The sequence below is a fragment of the Medicago truncatula genome, chromosome 8 (genome assembly GCF_003473485.1).
Source record: "Medicago truncatula cultivar Jemalong A17 chromosome 8, MtrunA17r5.0-ANR, whole genome shotgun sequence".
Classification (NCBI taxonomy): domain Eukaryota; kingdom Viridiplantae; phylum Streptophyta; class Magnoliopsida; order Fabales; family Fabaceae; genus Medicago; species Medicago truncatula.
Window position 1 is genome coordinate 34,269,845 of NC_053049.1, and position 22,058 is coordinate 34,291,902.

The 22,058-nt window shown below is 33.5% G+C and overlaps 3 protein-coding genes across 3 annotated transcripts; 2 read left to right on the plus strand and 1 right to left on the minus strand.

Annotated features, from left to right (window-relative positions):
• Nucleotides 1–680: 680 nt before the first annotated feature.
• On the plus strand, nt 681–4,864 carry LOC11438687 (rac-like GTP-binding protein RHO1). Its single transcript, XM_003629223.4, has 8 exons — nt 681–889; nt 977–1,160; nt 2,067–2,154; nt 2,245–2,354; nt 2,502–2,565; nt 4,068–4,132; nt 4,247–4,312; nt 4,404–4,864. Exons 2-8 carry the CDS (start codon nt 1,062–1,064, stop codon nt 4,503–4,505), a joined length of 594 nt encoding a protein of 197 aa, XP_003629271.1. The 5' UTR covers nt 681–889; nt 977–1,061; the 3' UTR covers nt 4,506–4,864.
• Nucleotides 4,865–7,632: 2,768 nt separating this feature from the next.
• Nucleotides 7,633–14,188, plus strand: LOC11438038 (cell cycle checkpoint protein RAD17). The gene is made up of 12 exons (XM_003629224.4): nt 7,633–7,969; nt 8,186–8,249; nt 9,712–9,797; nt 9,883–9,930; nt 10,648–10,704; nt 11,253–11,355; nt 11,647–11,957; nt 12,043–12,397; nt 12,496–12,621; nt 12,749–12,947; nt 13,035–13,095; nt 13,570–14,188. Exons 1-12 carry the CDS (start codon nt 7,784–7,786, stop codon nt 13,786–13,788), a joined length of 1,815 nt encoding a protein of 604 aa, XP_003629272.1. The 5' UTR covers nt 7,633–7,783; the 3' UTR covers nt 13,789–14,188.
• Nucleotides 14,189–14,523: 335 nt separating this feature from the next.
• On the minus strand, nt 14,524–17,117 carry LOC11440153 (protein POLLENLESS 3-LIKE 2). The gene is made up of 4 exons (XM_003629225.4): nt 16,806–17,117; nt 16,510–16,722; nt 16,064–16,219; nt 14,524–15,699 (listed from the first exon to the last, which is right to left on the minus strand). The coding sequence occupies exons 1-4, from the start codon at nt 16,971–16,973 to the stop codon at nt 14,797–14,799; spliced, it is 1,440 nt and encodes a 479-aa protein (XP_003629273.1). The 5' UTR covers nt 16,974–17,117; the 3' UTR covers nt 14,524–14,796.
• Between the last annotated feature and the right edge of the window lie 4,941 nt (nt 17,118–22,058).

Sequence of the window (22,058 nt, forward strand, 5' to 3'; positions counted from 1 at the left end):
CCTTAAAAATTTCTTTGTAAAAAAATTGTAGCGAAAATATATTACACTATAAAAATCAATTTAAAAAAAAGCTAACACAAACGGACCTATATCTTACTAATTAAATCAATTTATGTTATCAACAAAACAATTTTCTATACATCTTTTTCTTTTGAATGAAGTCTCAAGTTGGTTGCTCACAATTTTTTCTTGACCAAAATTTAGTTATGACAAAAAAAACTCAAATTAATCTCAATTATTATTATACTAGCGATAAATTAATCACGCTATTATAATAAATCAATAAATCAGAGTCCACTACCAAAAAAAAAAATCGGAGTCTAAGTTATCCCACATACAAAAATGTTATGGGCAAATGAAGATTTAGTTATCTTCTAACAGTAATTAATCTTCATCAAATGATCCGTAGAACACACAAAATGAACTCTTCCATTCCACTAAAAAAATTTATACTCAGAAGCAGACAGTTATTTAAAGTTAGTAGTAGTATAGTTAAAATAAAAAAAATGTGTTGCCTAAAAAGAAACAAAAACAAAAAAAAGATGGTAGTATTTGTGATTGTGATTGAGTCACAGTCACGATCCGAATAATTTTGAGTTTGAAACCGAGCTTCATTGCGATTAACGCGTAATGCAATGTAATAAACTTTCCCAATAAAAAAAGAAAAGACACACAACACAACACAATTGTTCAAAAGGGACAAAAAACAATAATTGCAAAAAATAAAATAAAAAAAGAACAACTCAGAGAAAGAAAACAAGAGAACACAATCATAGTGATTTGTTGGCAAAGATTTGTTTAACGAACGAACGCTTCAACGGCAAAATTTCCCGGGTTCCTTGTCTCTCTTTCATGCGCGACAATTCTCATTTTCTCACGCTCCTAATGGGTTAGTTTGTTTGTTAGGGTTTCGCATTTTACCCAATTTCATTTTTTTTGTTTGCATTGATGGAAATTTTGTGGATTTTGATTATAGATGCGTAATTGAAGCGAATAATTGGAGGAGTGTGTGAGTGATTTGGAGTGATAAGGTGAAAGATCTGGATAGGGTTTGAAAGAAGATGAGCGCTTCTAGGTTCATCAAGTGTGTTACTGTTGGGGATGGAGCTGTTGGTAAAACTTGTTTGTTAATTTCATACACCAGCAATACCTTCCCCACTGTGAGCTTTTCATTTTCCCTTCTTATGTTTATGTGTATTCAAATTAATGATATAATCTTTTTCTTTATCTCTTTTGGAATTGAAATTCAAATTTCAGTAATTTGGATTTAATTTTTTATGTTGTTATTTTTATGATCTTTTTGTGATATGTGATTGTTGGATTCTAGCTATGAGAAATTCAGTTATAAATGTTGACATATGGTTAATGATGTTTACGGAAATTTGAGTTGGTTTTCATTTTGTTTTAAAGAAACTTACATTTAGAGATGTAACAATTGACTTAATTTATTTGAAATGTTGTGTGGTAAAACATGAGAAAATTGAAAATTATCTCAATTCAAAGGAAATTCTAGCCTAGTGGCTATAAATTCACCTCTTAAGGTGAATAAGTGGGGAATCCGAGGTTTGAACCCCGGCTCCTACATATTGCAACATCCCTGCCAATTGAGCTATGCTCACAGGACTGGTTCATCCTTTTATTATTTGGGGTTAAACATATTTGTATAATGTTTCAAGCTTTTAGATTGGGTAATTTGTTTCCTTTGAAGTTTTTGCGATAAAAGATGAGGATATCAGTGTTTTTGGTGCTTTGATTTGATTCACGTGCATGCAGTGTTGTGATCTTCCCCTTTTTATCTGTTTTTGTTTAAATTCTTCAATTTTTTTGTATGTTTTTTAAGAGTATGAAAATTACTATGAATGATGAGGATAATAATAAAAAAACCGTGACAAAGGAAATAATTAGATTCTGGCACTAAATGTATTCTTTTATGTGTCATTAGATTCTGGCATTGTGGTCCAATGCAAATGTGGTTGTTGAAAAATGCCTTAATATCACATATGTGCGCTTGTTGAAAAAGATATATGATTGTTATTTTTGCATCTTTTCACTTTGTTTGGAAACAGGACTATGTGCCAACTGTCTTCGACAATTTCAGTGCAAATGTGGTTGTGAATGGAAGCACTGTGAATCTGGGTTTGTGGGACACTGCAGGTAGTGTTATAGATTTTTTTTTTCTTTCTTTTTTAAGTATACAATGTAGAGAGTGCTTTCTGGATTTTTATTGTTTTTCTTGTGAAACAGGACAAGAGGATTATAACAGATTAAGACCTTTGAGTTATCGTGGTGCCGATGTTTTCATTCTCGCTTTCTCCCTCATAAGCAAGGCCAGTTATGAAAATGTTTCCAAAAAGGTACTCAATCCCACTGTGTTTCAAATTTACGCTCCTTGTGACCCATGATTTTAAAATGCATTTTTGTCCATTCCCTTTTATATGAATGTGTGGTTTCTTTATAAACTGGAATGATGATCAATTTCATATGTGCTGTCTCATTTCCAGTGGATTCCAGAGTTGAAGCATTATGCACCTGGTGTTCCCATTATTCTGGTTGGCACAAAGCTTGGTATGTCTATTTTTGGCCAATGTAACATCTGTTATTGTAATTTCATGCATTAGTCAGTTGCTTCCCTCTAGTGTATTAATTAAGAAGGAAAATGTTAACTAGTGTCCCAAAGGCACATGTTAAGAAACCAAGTATAGAAATATTTCTTTTTTTCAACACAAAATTCCTCTTCTATTTCTTTTTTTTAATTCCTTAACAAGTGTTTTAAGGGTGCATGTAAGCAAGACCTGATTTATGATATTAAGCACATTTTGTGCTATGAAATCATATGATCTTAAATATATGAAGTCCATGACCCATGATTGATAATTCTTTTTATGTTAATATTCTAAAGGATGAACAGTTTTACTGAAGAGTAACTTCTTGCTTCCGGTAATGGGGTGAACTCTGAAGGATTGTTTTACTAGTTCATCTTGTGCCTTTTTTTCCTTCTCTTGTAAGCTTTCATTTCAATTCACGGTCTGTTTGGATTGACATACATGAGCTTATCTACCGGCATAAATACTTGTGAGATTACTTGGGTGAACTTATGAACACAACTTTGCATGTTTATGAGTTGTTTTCAGCTTCCTTTCATAAGCTCTCAAAGATAGCTCATGAAAACTGCTTATAACTTATAGGAAAACAATTTAACTTTATTTTATAGAAGCAACTTATAAGTTGCAAGTTATGTTGTTTATCCAAACAGGGCTTTATTCTTCCGATGTTTTTCCAAACAGTTATGGTCATGTTTTTTGTTGGATTTTACTCTTCATTCTTGTCTCTAATATATATTCCAAGATATTTTGTATGGTAGGGATTTTACGTAAGTTTACATTTGCTGTCTTGTATTTGCTAATTAATACTCCCTCCAGAATGAAATATAAGCAAATGTGGTAATTGAAAAGTCAATGCATGTGGTTAAGAATTTAGTACATATACCTCAACTTTTCAACTACCATTTTTGTTTATATTTCATTTTGGAGGGAGTACAGTTCACACATGCTCATCCTTATTAAAGTTTTAGCAACAACATGCATATTTGATGAATTTAGCTCTTTTTTTGTTTTCTTTTTTTGCCTATCATATGATTACACCAGATAAAAGGCGTTAGGCAGTCTAGTACAATGCTAGAGATCTCAGCTATCAAGCTTGACCATGTGCTTGCGTCTAGAAAGTTGGACGGAAGTGTTTATGAAATACAAAAGTACAATCCGAAAGTTATCAATTTAGAATTTTGATTTGGACTACCATCTCATTCTCACTGAAAATGTATTAGCATTTGACATTAATTAAGAAGTCATTAATGATGGCATGATGCAGTATGTGTGAGTAGATGGGTTAGTCCTATCTGTAGATATCTATCAATATTTAAGAATAACATGTGAATAAATTGCATAGAGCATTTTCTGCTCTATTTGGAGGATGAATAATTGTGTCAATAGTAATTGTGACCTGTACATGTTCTATTAGTGTCAAATAAGAGTTAGTCCTTAACTATCTTGTGATTTGAAATGAGACAGACCTTCGGGATGACAAGCAGTTCTTCGTCGACCATCCAGGTGCTGTTCCTATTACCACTGCTCAGGTGAATATTGTGTTTCTGATGCCATGTTAATTGTTTCTATACTTCTTGTGCATGTTGTAATCTATTTTACCTATTTAATTAAATCAAATCTAAATTTTGCATATCTTCTTGAAGGGAGAAGAGCTTAGGAAGCTGATCAATGCACCTGCTTATATCGAATGCAGTTCGAAATCACAGCAGGTACATAATTGAATCTAGTTTTATCTTGTACATGACGGTTAAATTAATTAGTAATTTAGTTGTTTTAATTCATTTATGTTCATTATTGCAGAATGTGAAAGCAGTCTTTGATGCAGCCATAAGAGTTGTCCTTCAACCACCAAAGCAAAAGAAAAAGAAGAGTAAAGCACAAAAGGCTTGTTCGATATTGTGATTTGCTAGGTCGGTCTAAAGAAATTTGACAACCATTCTCCAACATGTATTTCTCTCCTCTTCTTCCTATTCTTCATTCCTATTATGCTGAAGAAGTTGGAGTCTATGTGGGTGTTCTTTCGTCTAACAGACTCTAGATCTCGTTGAAGCATAAGGTGGTTGGTGCTTTGCTTTCTTGAAATTATTGTGAATTCTAATTGTCAAATTTGTATTTCATGGTTCCCACCTTTTTCTTAACATAAGTTTTATGTATTAATAGACTGGAATATCCCAGTTAGGATTACTACCTTGTTTGCTTGAAGATATATATAATATCTACATTATTTTGCATTTAGTTATAATGCTTGCTCTATTCAATGATTTCTGGTTGTTCTTAGTTGTCATTTGGTTGTTCAATAGTTGGCGGGAGCTGTTTCTTTCTTTCCTTAGAATCTATTTTTTATGTTTGAGAAATGATATTTGTACAACCATTTTCTAACAATTTTTTGACAACTTTCTCTCTCATATTCACAATATCTTCTTATTCTCTCTCTTCCTTTTTCTCTCTTTATTATTTTTTACCAATCAAATGAGAGAAAACTAAAGTTGTAATAAAAGTTGTACCAAAGAGTTATACATATATCACTACTCTTTATGGTTGGTGACGTTTTTAGGTTAGAGAAACAAATGTATTATGTTATGTTTAATGACCGGTGTCCGGTACTCAACCAAACTTGAAAACACCTTTAGCATACTATTTTTTGTTTAAAACACTATTAATATATAAGGCAAGTATGTAATGGTGTCAAATTCAAACTTCATCTTTTTCTATATGGAAGTTGCTTATTCAGTCGAGGTAGACAGGTCATGTTTTAAATATAGATTTATGAAGGGTCTTTATGAGCAATATGCACATGTAAGATCCCAATATATAATGATGGAGCACTTACCTTCTGTAAACAAGACTTTTCCCTGTCATACAACAAGAAAGGTTGCTGAATTAACCAATTATAGTAGGTGGTGAATGTGAAGGCTCTTATCTTGAAACAGTAATTTGATTGCGAATGATTGACAAAAAAAGGTGTGTGGCTGCTCTAACATTGGCTGTGACAGATGCAATGTTGGTGGCGCAAAAATATCTAACAAACCACGTTATGTACAGTGTTACTTTTTTTTTTTTGTTGATAAAATTGATACATCTTAATTTAAACATAGATTTTCACCGAGTTATATTACTCTAGGAGGAAAAGGTGGCAAATATGGCTTTCACTCCTTCACAATATTGCATTCTGCCAATTCACGCTATCAATTCAGTAACTATAAATAATTTATATAGCAAAAAAAACTAAAAATCATTTAACCTTAATCACAGAACCCAGCATTTCACATAGTATGGATTTAATCCTCCAGACAGGACACAAAAAAAGAAAGAAAGATCTGTAGTCAGTAAATGTACCAAATCAAGTTGAGCTAGGGTCTTTTGCACCAGAGTGAGTCCACCAGGGTATTCCCTCAACTTCGGCTATGAAATTAATCTCTAATTCGTTTGATTGAATATGGTTTTATCCTTTTATTCTCAGAGTGTGTTTGGATGAGAGAATGTTTTGAGGAATGTAATGTTTTGAGGGAATTCAACTATTTAAAGTTGAATTCTTGGTCTTCCGTGTGGGTGACCTTAAATGAGGGTGTGTCCCACTTAAATGAAACTATTATCTATGTGAATCCTAAAGAGGCTTGGTGGTTGTTGTATTTCTATGATTCCTGAAGAGGCTACCAGATTAGACAAAAATTTGAAAGAACTTAAATCTTACTCTAGACACTAAAATTAATGAACTCTCTCTAAGTTGCAAGAGGAGCTAAAAATAATTGCAGAACAAATGGGTAATTATGTTAAGCCAACTCTATTTAAAGCACATATGCAATCTTCTAATTTGTCTAAAGAAAAGAAAGTTACTCCTGTGGTCGGTAGAAAGTATAAAAAAGAATCACTCTGAGAAATGTTCGACTTCATAGTCACCCGATTTCGGGGTATCTATCATAGTCACCCTACATGAAGTTTTGGTTTCTAGATGTACTTTGTTTAAGTTGTGTTCAAATCAATTTGATAAGTATTTGGATTCAGCAAATGGTAGACATGGTTGAGAACACTAGCATATAGCCTGTGACCTGATGTTGTCGCATAGTAGATCGGAATTTTGTTCCGTGGTTTGTCTTTCGTAAATTCATTTGGATCTACTCATTATTTGGTACCTTCGAGGTGTTGCATCATAGGGAACAATAGCATGATCTTTTCGACAGCAAAAATAAAAAATGATTTTCCACAACAAACTAGACCTAAAATGTCATTAAAATTAATCTATGTTAACTTCAATTGAAGTTAGAATGATCTTGAGTGAATAAGCATATTTATCCTCTAAATTGTAAGCTGAAATAGTTCTTCATTTTTGCTAATTGGCAATATACAGCTGAGATTATAAAATGTCATTAAAATTAATCTATGATAACTTCAATTGTTAGATGTTATGAAATGACATGCTAACTAGACTTGTCACATTATATGTTGATCCAACAACCATATTAGCCGTCATTTAAATGTCAAATTTGTTAATAATAGTAATTGTGCATGAACTAATTACTAAAATACCGACATGAAAGGAAAACTATGCCATGGGGGCGATAACATTCATATGAGATCAACATAGAGCGGTTGTATTCTCAATTAACATGTCTCGTTCTAGTCCTTAATGACAAAAGTTAATAAAGACAAGATTTTGACTAACGCTTCATAATTTCAATGATGTATTTCTCTTTTTTTAAGTACAAGTCGATTTATTTATTTACTCATTAGTAGAATTTGTTCATGGTAGTTGCCATGAGCATAATTTAGTTGGTGTAAGAGATTTGAGTTCTTTAAGTATATAGTTAGTGGTTCGATTCCAGCTTATATATCGTTATACGTATGGAAAAGATTCGGTTGGGAGGTAACAACCTACCTTACGTGCCTCATAGATTGTCCGAGGGAGATTAGTTAGGTTAAGCGTGCAGTGTTTATGTGACATTCTAAGATTTGGGCCTAACACGTGGGCGGAGAAGTTACAATAAGGCCCAAAGAAAGGGACCCACCCAGCAATGCCAAAGGCTTCTCCTCTAAGCCACTCTCATTCCCAATTCCCACCAAAAAGTGAATCACTTTCTCGTTTTTGCCCTTCAAAACCCGCCATGTGGGGTTTCTCACCGTGATTTCGTTTCACGGCGAAGCAGCAATCGACGACGGTGTTCATTTGAAAACGGTTCTACAACATGGCGAAGCGAAACTCCGTCATTGTTCTCTCATCTGATGACGAAGAAAATGCTCCCAAAACTCGTTCGTTGAGTTCGACCAGTTCAAAGCCCAAGCCCAAACCCAAGTCCACTTCAACGGGCTCCAGAGGAAGAAAGAAAGCCCGTGTTTCCAGTTCAGCGCCTCGTCTCTCGAAGCTTTACGAGGTAATATCAATTAATCTGAATAATCACTTTTTTAATTTTTATGAACTTTGTATTATTTTTTTTTTGACAAGATGAACTTTGTATTATGTTGCTACCATTTTTGTGTCACGCGTATTTTTCATTTCACTGTACCTTAGTTCTAATTGCATTTTTTATTTCAATTATTTTGAATTACTATAAGAGGAGAATGTGATGACTGAATTTGTTTAATTGCAGATAAACTTGTTTGATGATGACTTCAACCAAGTCTTTACCGGGTCAAAGGTATTCGCTGCTGCTGGTATGCTGTTTCTTTGGTTTAACATGCATGTTTGCTTTTATACCAACTCTACAACTTCCGTATCAGAGAGAGACAGATAGTAGTATTAGTAAGAGTACCGGCCGTTTTGATCCATGGTTCATAGAAAACAATGTTGTTAAATAAAAGCTATAGCGACGGTATAGCACAGCGGAATTTGGACAAACCGTTGTTGTTTCTTCATACGCTATTTAGTACAAAATGTTGTCAAATAACTGCTACAGTGACTCATTAGCACAATTGCATAGGGTAATTTTAACAATCCTCTGTCCCCAATTGACAACATTGGAAACACCCTCTTAACCTCCCTTCTGCGTGAGGACGAGCTCAATGTTTTGGGCATTATTGGAATTTATCATCATTTATAGAGAAAAACTCAATTTCTCACTGTTCATGACCAAACTAAGTGTATGTTTGGTTTACTGTTAAAAAACTTGACCCAAAGTATCTAAAGTTCTTTTGAATGAATGTTCATGTTTGTAACTGAAATCCAAACTTACAATCATAGGCACCTGCCTGTTATTTCCGGCTATTGACCACAGTTATCTGGCTTAGCTTTCAGCAAACCCTTTATTGATGCATAGCGTGGTTTAGGTTATGTTTGTTTCCGTGTCCCTGGTGTTGGTATCCTGCTACACGCACTACAAAATGCTTGGACGTGAGAGCATAAATTTCTGTGTCGGTCTTTACGGGTGTTCAAGTGGGTTGGGACATACACCCTCCGGTCACTATTATAAGCAAAATTCTACATTTTAGATTCATTCATTTAATGATGCACATGGTCTTTATTATAGACCGCATACATCATTAAATGAATGAATCTAAAATGTAGTTTTTTGCTTATATTAGTGACCGGAGGGTGTATTGTCAAACCTTTCATACCCTTGTGTTATGCTCTTTCTTCACCCTTCACAGCCCTTAATTTGTGTAGTTTTGTTGTTGTCCAACTTCTTAGTCTTTGTTTGCAATCTTACATCAAGTGTTTTGGTTTTATCCATTATCATTTTTTTGGACTTCACTCCCCAACGGCATTAAAGTGATCAACTGGATTTGGTTCAGGTCCCTTAAATATGTTATGTTGAATTCAACCGTATAGAAAATCATAGATGGAAGAAGTCTCCGCATTTGACGTTTTACAGTACCCAAGGAGACTAGTCTCTCAGGATGGAAGCTTATTTTGGGAAGCTAAAATATATAGTATTTCAGATGTGCCTTTTCAATTATGTTACTACATGGTAATATATGGACTGTTTGTTGGAACCCTAAAGATTTGTTAAACAGGCCCAAGTCCTTTAAGCAATTTGTTAAAACAACTTGTTCAAAAATTTGTTAAAACAAATTTAAAAGCTTACTTTGTGCCAATTTCCCTCCATTTATCGTGCCTCTGAATCTTTATCTTTGTTCCTTGATCTCATAAATCATTAGTGCTGAATGGATGCATTAGGTACTCAAAGGAGCACTGCAGAAGAGCTATGGGTTGATAAATACAAGCCCCATTCGCTGGAAGAGCTTGCTGTTCACAAGAAAAAGGTCAAATCTCCGTTCCTTAAGTTCTTGATACTGATAATATGAATGCCATCCTGTTTTCACTTTTCCCTATGTGTTGTACTTGCAGGTTGAAGAAGTTAAGACATGGTTTGAAGAAAGGTTGAAGCCTTCCAAGGTAATTAATATAGGAAAGGTGCTATATGATTTTAATCAATTTTTGTGTCTTATGATTATACTTTTGGTTTTCACTCGTTACAGAGTATGTGTGTGTGTGTGTGTCTATATATACAATATTATTCCCTCAATGACACGTGCAAAATAATGTTTAGGCAGAAATTAAGGATAAGTTACATCACAGTCGAATTATAAATACTTTAGAATGTTAAGTTTCTTTGATTTTCAATGTTGACATGTAAGATGTTATTGGTTATCTTTTGTGATATGTTATTATATGATAATGATAATGATAATGATAATGGCATTGATTGTTAGGTAATATGTACTTGTGATTTCTGTGATTAGCTTCTCCCATGCTCTTAGTTTTGGCATGTTGTGAGGCTGCAAACAGTCATTTTATGAACAATATTACAGTTGACAACTATTCTAAGAATTAAGTTTTCTTTCACGATTACGACGACAATGTTCAAGAATTCAGTATGCAGAAAGGAGAATTTTTACATAGCAGAAGGAGGTGAACATCATCATTTATTAGTTGTTGGTTTTTTTAGTCTTCTCTTCCAAATTCACCCAAGTATTTATTTAGTTTTGGAGTTCAAATTTCTATAGAAATTTTTCTCCCCGTGCTAGTTCATACTGATACAAATGACTGTAAAATTGTCCCTGCACTTTCTATATGTTTAATGTGAGTTTCTTTTCTCCCCTTTGTTTACAGGGTGTCTACAGAAATAATGTTCTTGTCGTCAGTGGGCAGGCAGGAATTGGAAAATCTGTATGTTGCTCTTCCATTCTCTTCTAAACACTTAACACCCTTACCCTCTTTCATGTATGGGTTTGTCTAACATGTGCAACATTGCACATGTTAAGATATCTAAAAGTAGTAATTTTTTATTGAAAAATAAAACTTATTTATTAAAAAGCTACATATTTAATATGAAATGCACAAGTTCCAAGTCAAAATTACCATTTTAAACTTCTTAATATGTGCAAATTTGCACATGATAGAAAAACCCTTCATGTATTAGCACATCCACACAAGATAATTTTGGAAATGATAATATTTGGTATCTTCAAACTACTGTGGCTTGTTCTCAATAATTTTCCTTTTATGTCCTTTTTTAGATGCTTCTATATTTCTTTATTCTTCGTTTCTTTCACGCAAATTTTAATTCTGTCTTCACTTTTATAGACTCTGCTATATCTAAAAAGCGTGTAGAAGACTTTTAGTTAGAAGATTGCCACAAAGAACCACATCTTAACATCCTTTGTCAGGAATACTGCCTTGATTGACATTGAAAATTTATTCTTTTGATTGCATAGGCTGCTATTCATGTAATTGCTTCTCATCTGGGTGCGATGGTATGTGGATGGAACACACCTACACCTGTAATTTGGCAAGAGCATCTTTATAACTCTGGAACAGGTAGGTCTAGTCGGTATGCTCTTTATGAACTGGTTATCAGAAAATCTATACTCCTCCCCTTAGCCCCTCCCCTCCTATTGAATAATCTGTTTTTACTATTAAATGGTGAGCGTCCTCGAGGATTTACTTCAAAATGAGTAAATAACAATGTACATTGTGTTCACAGTCCAAATGGGAAAAATGCTTGCAATAATATTTTTTTGGGAAAAATTCTGAATCATTGAAATTTGTAATTTCCTTATTGTGAGTTGTGACTATTTGTTTCTTACATGTTTTCTGATTGATTGACAGAGACAAAATACACTTCGAAGTTGGATGAATTTGTAAGTTTTGTTGAGAGAATACGGACATTTGGATTAATACCAACCTCCTTTACTGGGGAGTCAAAGCCTTCCATCATATATTTAATAGACGATCTTCCCATGATGCATAGTAAAGCTGCTTTAGGAAGACTTAAAGATTGCTTGAATCTTTTGGTGCACACAACTCGGATACCCACAGCCATATTGGTCACAGATTACGGAAATACTGATTCAGCAGATTATAATGCACGGTCCGTGGAAGAACTTAAGACATCTCTAGAAAGTTCTGGGGCTTGTAAGGTTACTACCTTCAATAATTCTCGTGGTTTCCGATTTCATGTTATAGTAGAATACTTATGCAGAACTTAATTTGTTAAACTTTCAGATTGCGTTCAATCCAATTACAGTTAATTCTATTAAGAAGATACTTTTTAGAATATGTCAAATGGAGCAGTGTGATGTGACAGCTGACAATGTTGATCTTATAGCAAAAGCAAGCGGGGGTGACATTAGACATGCGATTACTTCTCTACAGTTTTTCTGTCTGAACCCGAATCAAGTGCATTCTTTGTCGCAATCTACCCGCAGTCCTCATGCATTAAAAGAGGAAAGTAATAAACCTGTTGAATTAGATGATGGATCTTCCTTGTACTTTGGCAGAGATGAGACACTATCTTTATTTCACGCCTTAGGGAAATTTTTGCACAATAAGAGGGAGACTGGAGTTGCAGTAGAATATGGTACTGAGTTCATAAATAATTTAGTCATATTTAAGTTGAAATATTAAGATAATTTTATTCTGCAGCTTTTAACTATAGTTAATTTTCTTATGTGCTAGACCAAAATGGCTTTCTCATACACGAAAGATTTTCAAGATTACCTTTAAAAATGGATGTCCCAGAGAAGATTCTTTGTCAATCCCATGTGCAACCTGGTCCAGTTGCTGATTTTCTACATGAAAATGGTATTTCCTTTCAAGGCGCTTTTAATGTTCTTTGTGAAAAATTGATTATAGTGAAGATATTTTATTCCATTTATAAATTTTCTAAACCTAATACAGTAGCTTTCTAATTCTGGATAATTTCTCGCAGTTCTAGATTTTTTAAATGACGAGGCAGTAGAAGATGCATGGATTTTGTCTTCATATCTAGGTGATGCTGATATCCTTCTCACTAAACTTCGGGGAATGGTGTCTAGTTATAACGAGGCAGAGAGTATTTTACAGTCAGCTGCTGCATCAATTGCTGTTCGTGGGGTGCTATTTGGAAACTCTTGTCCACTTTCCTCCAGGTTATCCAGTTAGTTATATGCATGCAGTCTTCTCTGCAAAGTGTAACTTTATGTTTCTCTAATATTTTTATCAGTTTACTTTTACAGGTGGCATGCAATCCGTCGACCAAAGCTCTGGCAGGTTGAAAAAGAATTATCATACCAGAAGGTAAACTCATTATGTCCCCTTTATATATTTTATTATCTTGCAATGTTTCAGTTTCTATACTTCATGTAGATAATCTGAAATGTTGCATTTTAGTTTAACTTGGGAGAGAAAAAAGGACTAGAGAACATTAATAGAATATTTTATTGGTTTCCTTGATTGATGCTCTTTTTATGCTGGTTTTCTGTCTACGCTGACATGTAGTAGGGAGGAGTGCTAGCAACACACTCTAATTTGTTGAAATTTAAATGGGCCCCATTAGATATCATGTTGCTAGCATAATTCATGTAGTAGGTAGTGTAAGCAGGGTAGCTTTCTCACTAGGAGATTCAAATATCTCATATTCTAGCTCGCTTTGATTATAGCTAGGGATTTTGTAACCAAATATAAGTTTGTTTTGTAATCAACAAAAACCTCACAAATTGCTTATGTTTCTCTTTTTGATATTTGACTTCTATTTGTGATCTTCTATTGCAGAATAAGATGTTAAGGCAGAGAATCCCTGCTTGTAATCAGTTGAGTTCTTATCATATGTCAGTTATGGCCACAGAATACATGCCTATGTTTAAATTGCTGGGAAATAGGGTTGGTAGTGGATATGATGAACTACATCAGGAATCAAATATTGATATTGACAAAATGAGTTTAGATGGTGAAGCTATGGAGATATCTGATGATGACATAGAAGATTGGTAGGCACATAACATGCAATCACGAGGTTGTTCAGTTTGCGGACCTTCCTTTAATGTTTTCAGCTTCTACTAGACAACAGTTATTTGCTTTCTTTATTGCCAATGTTAATTAAGGCTGAAGCGTTTCCTAGAGAATTGCGAGTTTTTTTGTGAATATAGGAGATATTTTGATGCAAAGCCAATTGTAACTGGGGTTCTCAGATCTTGATGGAATTATGGGTTTGACACGAGTGTTTATTGAGAATGTGTCCTGTAAATACTAACTTGTTACTTGAGTCTTATATCAAAGTTCAAGAAACATCGGTAATTGTGCACGGTTAAAATAGACTCCATTTAACGATCTCTAGTCTCTAGTTTTTGCTTTTTCCAATAGAATTAAAATGTATCACTCTTTTGTTTTGTAATTCAATCTGCTTGGTTTTCCTAATCTAATTATCAAACATTGTAGTTGCATATTGCTGAGCGCATAAGGGTAATGACGTAACAACTCAAGAAACATCTTGCTTGTAATCTTGCAAGGGCAACAAGTCCATCTTGTACCTTATCTCATGTAGCACCCAGTATGACTGACAGTGGCACTGATTTAATGACCTCATAATGCTTTATCATGATGACATAGATATGCCAGAATATGAATGTCGGATGTATGATGCATTTTTTTGTGTTCTACTAGGTACACTTGCTAGTTTTACTATTATTTGAAGCAAAAAAAAAGGATCAAGTAAATTGGTCATTCTGATAGAAGTATAAAGGATTTGGTTCCAATAAACTCATCATATCAATTTATTCATAAGTCAATGTGCCTTGTTTACAAGGTACAAGGCAATAACAAATAACAACATAAATTAATTAGACAATTAAGGGGGGGGCTCCAAAATGCAGATGGCTACTCCTATCCGTAGTAGAACTGCCATAGTGTAAGCATACAGAAAATTAAGTTAAATAATGGAGACCAAGCTCATCTCCAATCTAACACTATGATGTTATTCAAAAAATGTAATAGTCAACTAACTTAAGCCTTTGGACTCAAAGATAATGTAATATCTTGAAAAACCTTGAGCCTCCTCTTGTCAATTTTCTTGGAGCAAATCCCAGAAGTAGCAGCATTTTCATTCTCCAACTCATTTGAAGACCCCAAAACAGCAGCAAGAATAGCATCTTCAAAGTCCTTAGTATCAGGCAACAAATCACACAACTTATTCTTCTCAAATGAAAGCCTTCTTGCTTTGTTCCCAGGCACACCTAATTCCACATTCACCTTGTTGCTGTTCACATCATCCACTCTCAGTAATCCTGCAGCATTTCCAGACCTTGTTCTCTTAAGTCTCTCCGACAAATTCAAATTCTCATTTGATTCCTTGAAAGATGATTTCGCTGCATAAAATGGCGGAGCTGCAACATTAAGTGAGTTGTTCACCAAAGGAGTAAACTTGTTTTGTGGCTGTGCTGTGTAATTTTTCACTATGTTGGTATTGGAATTGATGTTCTCATCACCAAATTCATCTTGAATTGTTGTTGATGTTGTTCTCATTGGCGGCAAGCTTGTGTGAATGTTATCCTTACAAGGCTGAGGTTGCCAGATTGATGAAGAACCAAGAAAAGCTTCAAAGAGTCTACTTTGTTCAAGCCTGTCTACTCCTCCTCTGTTCATCATTTCGGACTCGAGATCTTTGAGCATTTGTTGTGCTCTTTCATAGGCTTTCAGATGAGAATCTGAGCCTCTTGGTCCATCTGTAACTGCAGGTTTGACTCTATGGAGAGTTTCTTTTGCTTCAGCTATTCTTCCTTGTTTCATCAAACAAATGCCTAAATTGCACATCTTGTTGTTGTCTGGAGCTAGACAAAGCGCACGGCGATAGGCTTCTTCTGCTTCTATGTAATTGTTTTGTTGCATCAGTGCCCATCCCAAGTTTCCCTTCATTTAACAACAAAGTTCAAATATCAGTTTCAAGTCTAGCCCTGCATAAATTTTGTTCAACTTGGGTCCCTATTTATTAATTTCGGATTAAGAAATCATTCATTGTAAAAGTCAAATACTCTTTTGGATTTCAAATTAAGAAATTTATTCATTGAAAAAGTAAAAACTCTTTTATGGATTTCAATTTAAGAAATTTATTCATTGTAAAAGTCAAACACTTCAATGTGTAATGCATTAAATACATAAATTTGCATAAAAACATGACTATTTAAGGTTTATAAAGGCACTAATTACAAAAAATGAGTGTTTTAATTTGGTCCAAGCAAAATAAGGATTAAAATTGAAATGATGGTTTTCTTACCAATAATCTAGTGGCTTCCTGTTCCACTGAGACTTGAAACTTCTTCCCTTGAGATCTAGCAGTCTTTGTGCGCTTGCCATTGAAAGCCAACCCTTGTTGGATTAAATACAGCTTGTGCCTCAATAGAGCAATTTGGTCATCAAGCCTACCACATCTCTGTTGTTCAACATTAATTAGTACCATTACTAGTGATTATAAAATTAAAATTCTTTTTGGGCTAACTTTATGTGCCAAATAAAATAGTGTTGCACTATACACTTGTTTTTTTCTTTTTCTTTTTCTTTTTCTCACTATTGGATCAATAAGTCAATATCCCACTTGATCCAATGGTGCATAGTACAACACATATATCAATTGTGCACCATATGTTTTTAACATCTAAAGATAGATGATATGAATCAAAAAACAAATATAATTTAATCATAAAAATTGGCGGTGTTAATTACCTTGTATAGATCCAAGAGAATATTATCAAGGGATTCTTGTGCTTGATCTGAGCATCTACTTCTAAGTGATTTAATAGCTTCAATAGCTTCTTCAGCCCTATTCTGTTGCTTCATAACAATAGCCATATCTTTCAAAGCACTATCCACTCTATCTCCCGCGTTTATCGCCGCCCAAAACAACGGAATTGCTCTCTCCGGATCCTTATCCACCAACTGAACATAAAATCAAAACAACCCATTTAGATAAAACATTAAAATAACAAAATCTGAAAAACAAAAAAGTAAAAAACAATCACCTGAACATTTTTGGCTCTAACATAAGGAGTATCACCAATAGGAACCTTATGAGTGATGTGAAATGATTCAGAACGAGTTCTGGGAACACCAAGAGGTTTTGCAGGTGAAGAAGGTGCTGATTTGGAGGGTCTGAAACCTGGAGGAGCATTCCACATCTCTTGCATCATTGTTGAAAAAGATTGCAAGTTTTTGATGATGTAGTTGGATAGAACAGATTTTGTTCCTACGGGGAAACAAAAATGGACAGTGTTTTGATGAATGCGAGAGAATCACGAGAGAGAGAAGAATGAGATTTTGGAAGAAAGAATCGTGTTTTTAAATTTAATAAAAGTAGCCGTTAGAAATAAGTAGCCGTTGGGGATATAATTGGTTTTGGTTATTACTTATTATATTGCCAAGTTTGGCGATAATGGGCTTTCTTTTAAGATTTTGTTGATAATGGGCTTTTTATTAATGATTTGGTACAAAATTTTAAAGAAAATTGCTCATTTCACTTAAAAATTGTTCTTTACACCCCAAAAATACCCTCAACACAATTAATTGATGTTCGCTCCGGATGGTATTTAACTCTCGTTGGATCAACTGCCGTTCGCAACGACAGTTAACTGCCTGCTCTGTTATGCATACAATAACATTTATGATGTCAACCAGGATACAAACAACATGTTTAAGAACTTGTAATTCATAAACACAATTGCAAAGCAATACAACAAATTCGAACACAATACTCACCTATAAGCAACAACATTATGTAATAATTCAATAATATTACATCAATTTGACATTACATTAACAATACAAAATTTATTCAAATTCAACAAAAGTGCAACATTATAGTTTTTTTTTTTATTTTAAAAAACATATTACACAACAATACATAAAAAAAAAAAAAAAAACTTAAATAAATAAATCGTCCCTATAATTTTGTGTGTTTTTGGTTTTCGTCACTGTATATTTTTTTGTTGCAAAATAAACCATGTAAGTTCAAAACGTTTTACTTTTGGTACTTGTTGTCTTCATTTGTTCCAAAAATGCATATGTGGCTAACGGAGGGTGACATGATAGTTGCTGATGTGGTAGATGACACTGATTTGATAAAGTGGATGATGAGTTACACGATGAGAGGGACCGAAACCAAAAAACTAGAAGACAAAAAATTCAAATTTAAAAAACCTTGGTTCTTCCGTCTTCATGTCTTTCTTCCTCCAATTTCACCTTGGTTCTTTGGTGATTACAAATTACACTTCAAGATTATATTGCCCTTCAAACTCTAGTCTTTGGTAGAAAACAAATATTCATTCTCTTCAAAAGGACTTGAATTGTCTAATTTATGTTTAAATACTTTTTTTTCTCTTAACTATTTTTTTTATATCACTTTGGTCCATAATTAATCTTGGGTCCGTCTGAATCTTTTAAATATATGTTTGTCATTCAATTTGACCCCTTCTATTAGTTTTATGAAGAAAAAAAAATGTTAACTGAGATACACATGTCATTTTAGTACTAGCTCAAAATTGTTATTTTTTTTTCTTTCATCTTCTTCAAATCTAGAATTCATAAGAAATCAATATTAAAATGAAATCCAACATCAACAACACCATCTGGTCAACACAACATCTATGCGTAAATAGACAATTACCCTATGAAATTGCATAACATTAATCAATTTACCCCTTCGTTAAATTTTTCTGTTAGTCAACATGACGTTTTGCAAATACCCCCTTAAAGTTTTGCACTTATGTGCAAAATGCCCCTTGAACTTGAATTTTTTTTATTTTTTTCTTTCTTGTATATGACTCAAAAGATATTAAAGGCAAGCAATTAACATTTAGCTTTATGTTGGGTCAATTTCCATCACATTATTCTACACCATAATTGAAATTTATTTGTTTAATCTATTTATTTGCGGTTTTCTATCTTTTTTGATAGCAAATCTTGTTAATTTTTGAACTACTCATTAACCATTTTTGTTGTATGGTATGATGAGTAGCTGTTTACTATTGATCTCAAATGCTCCAAAAACATAATCTATATCTATATGCATAAAAGGAACACAAAAACCTTATCCAATCTATTCATGAATGGAAATTGTAAACAAACACAAATGGAAATAAACAAATGAATAGAGGAGAATGACACCATAATCAACTTGTAAAGGAAGGTCAATAAGTCAAAGGTGAAATCACAATGATGATACACATGACATTGATAAAATTCAATAATTATATTCCAAGAACTTAAGAGGAGACACAAAGCTAACTATTAATTTTTTATCTTTAATATCATTTGAGTCAAGATAAGAAAAAAATATATAAATTTTAAAGTTCAGGGGACATTTTGCACATAAGTGGAAAACTTCAGAGGGGTATTTGCAAAACTTTATGTTGACTAACAGAAAAATATGACGGAGGGGATAAATTGATTAACGTTGTGCAATTTCAAGAGGGTAATTAAAGTTTTGTTAATTTCGAGAGGTAATTGACAAAATTTACAATTTCAAGGGAGTAATTTCCTATTTACTCCAACATTATAATCCACACATTGCATAAATCGACAATAAAAAACATGATGATAGTTAAAAAACGAAAATCACCAACATCAAGAATTGAGGAGATTGTATTGGCTTAAATCAAGCGAGTGTTAGGAGAAAATGTTGAAAAAGAGTGTTGTCAATATTGTTTATCATTTTATAAGAAAAACATCATTTCAATGTTTATAAAAATCATATTAAATTTTGTCGTAAAAAATAATCAATATTCTTTAATAAAAATTTTAAAAAATTTCATCGATACTTTTTGTAAATAAGATTTAGTTATTATAATTTTAAACAACATAATGTTTTTTTCTTTTTGTCAATTAGCATAGTGGTTAGAGAAATTCAACTTTTAAGAAGAATAAGTGGGATGTTCGGAGTTCGAATCCCGATCCATGCACAAATTGTGCATTATCTTTTACCAAATGAGATAAGCTCATGGGAAAAAAAATTTATCTTTCATTTTGAGGCAAGATTGTTAAAAGTTGTTGTCAACAATACTTAAATGAGCTTCTTCAGAAGAAGAAAAAAACTTAAAATGAGTTACTTAAAAAAAAAACTTAAATGAGTCGTCAATTAAATAAAAATTGAGAAATGCTAATTCTACTATCATTTTGAGATAATATTTGAAATAATAAACTTTTCTTTTTGTTTTGTGTCAAAAAAAGAAGGAAAAAAAAGTTGTTCCCTAAAAAGATTGTACAAATATAATTTCTCTAAAAAATTATGAGTGAACAATCAAATTCGTCCCTGAATTTTCACACGTCGGTCAACTTCGTCCCTCAATTATGCGAAATATCAACTTAGTCCCAGAATTTATCAGACGTCCATCAAAAAGGTCCCTCCGTCCAAGTCCTCTGTTAGCCTTGCTGATCTGTCGTCTTGCATGATGTGTTGTCTTGTAAGAAGGAAGCCACGTGTTCAGGGACTAATTTGATTGAATTGAAAAATTTGAGTTTTCACATTTCAGTTTATTTTTTTCTCCTTTTCCCATTTTGCCCTTGCATTACCCATACATCCTTCTTCACATTTCAGAACATAAAAAATGTCCTTGACCCTTCTTCTTATCGCTAAAACTTCCTCCATTTTCACCCCTCCAAAATCATCATCATCTCCGGCGATTCTGACATTTTTGAAGTTTGTGTGTTCGGTTGTGATTAAAGGTAAACGCCTTTCCTGTTGTTTATCAAGTTTTTGTGTTCGTATTCACCCTGTTTTTGTCCGTTTTTTTTTTGTGTTTTCGTTTTAAGTTTTGATCATGTTGTTTATTTTGTTTTTGTGATCGTTGATGCTTGCCTTGTTCTTTGTTTGTGTTTGTTGCGTTTTTGAGACAGTTGTTTTGATTATTCGTTTTAGGGTTTTGGAAGTGAGGCTCAAGAAAGTCAGCCACAAGAATAATGTTGTGTCTGGGAATGCATAAACTGCAGGAAATGTTGTTGCAAATGCTGGACAGGTATGACTCTTAATTTTTAAGGATCGTTTTGGCAATTAATAATATTAATTGAAGTACTCGTATGATTGATTATGTTATGATTTAGGGACTAATTTGATTGAATTTGCAATTTCAGGTTTCTGCACCAAGGAGGTATGGCCTTAGAGGACCAGTTCTTTCAGTTGATAGGCCTAAGCAAACACCAATGAGGGGTCCTGCACCAGCTCATCTAACTCCTGCTGGCATAATTAGGGTTCCATATCCAACCTATGGTCCATCCGGTTCGACCCAACCTACTAAATTCATGGAGTTTATACCAACTGCTGGATTCCCAAAGAAGTGACGCTTCCTGGAGTTTAATAGATGTTTTTGATTTGTAATATTTAGGCTTATTTGAATTATGCCCCACAGTTGGGTTTCTTTTTGCTTAAATTGTCGTTTAAGACTTACGACTTGTTAATGCCCCATAGTTGGGTTGCTTTTGCCTATGTAATTTCTCAGACTTATGACTTATAACCTAGGACTTATGTCTATGTAATATTTCAGTTTCAATTTGTGTGTTCTGCCTTCTTTAGTTTATTTTGTACACATATGTTTCAAGGATCAATTTGATATCTGATTAAACAATTCAGGGACTTATTTGATGGTTTTTTATATAACGTAGGGATCTATTTGATAGATAGATAAATAATTCAGGGACTAATTTGATGGCAATATTATTATAGAAAGATTACATTTCTCAATCATCTTCAACCTCTTTTGATTAGTTAAACCAACCTTTGGCAGAGGGCAAGCATAGAATGGCCTTCCTGGGTTTTTTGAAGTATTGGATTTTCTAACAACACAAATTGTAGGACACCAACATTCAAGCACTCTCACAACACCATTAAACTTGGAGTTTGAAGATTTTCATAACCGTTTTTTCCCATATTCCCACCCCACATCATTTCAGATTCAATTCAATAGTTTTGCTTCAAGAAATTTTGAGGATTTTGGCTTTTAGATTCACTACGAAAAAAAATTAGGGTTTGAAGTTTTTTGAATTGGGGCAGAACTGAACCACTAATTATTTGAGGAAATTTTCATGATTATAGAGTGTAGATTGCAGATTGTGTAATTAGGGTTCCAATTTTATACAATTGGGGAAGAAAGAGCTGTTGGGGAAGAAAATAGTCATTTGGGAAGAAAGCCAAAACATTTTCTGCAAATCAATCAATTTAGTCCTTCGAAATGTTTGTTATTATCAACCAAATTAGTCCCTACCTACGTGGCGTCTGACATGTGAGA

Excerpts from the sequence above, each read along its gene's own strand:
- LOC11438687 (XM_003629223.4), top strand. The coding sequence starts at position 1,062 with ATGAGCGCTTCTAGGTTCATCAAGTGTGTTACTGTTGGGGATGGAGCT. Across the intron at positions 2,566-4,067 it reads TCTGGTTGGCACAAAGCTTG|ACCTTCGGGATGACAAGCAG; the intron begins GTATGTCTATTT and ends GAAATGAGACAG. Across the intron at positions 4,133-4,246 it reads TTCCTATTACCACTGCTCAG|GGAGAAGAGCTTAGGAAGCT; the intron begins GTGAATATTGTG and ends ATCTTCTTGAAG.
- LOC11438038 (XM_003629224.4), top strand. The coding sequence starts at position 7,784 with ATGGCGAAGCGAAACTCCGTCATTGTTCTCTCATCTGATGACGAAGAA. Across the intron at positions 9,931-10,647 it reads AAAGGTTGAAGCCTTCCAAG|GGTGTCTACAGAAATAATGT; the intron begins GTAATTAATATA and ends CTTTGTTTACAG. Across the intron at positions 12,948-13,034 it reads TCTTGTCCACTTTCCTCCAG|GTGGCATGCAATCCGTCGAC; the intron begins GTTATCCAGTTA and ends TTACTTTTACAG.
- LOC11440153 (XM_003629225.4), bottom strand. The coding sequence starts at position 16,973 with ATGATGCAAGAGATGTGGAATGCTCCTCCAGGTTTCAGACCCTCCAAA. Across the intron at positions 16,220-16,509 it reads TTCTCTTGGATCTATACAAG|AGATGTGGTAGGCTTGATGA; the intron begins GTAATTAACACC and ends GTTGAACAACAG. Across the intron at positions 15,700-16,063 it reads AGGAAGCCACTAGATTATTG|GGAAACTTGGGATGGGCACT; the intron begins GTAAGAAAACCA and ends TGTTAAATGAAG.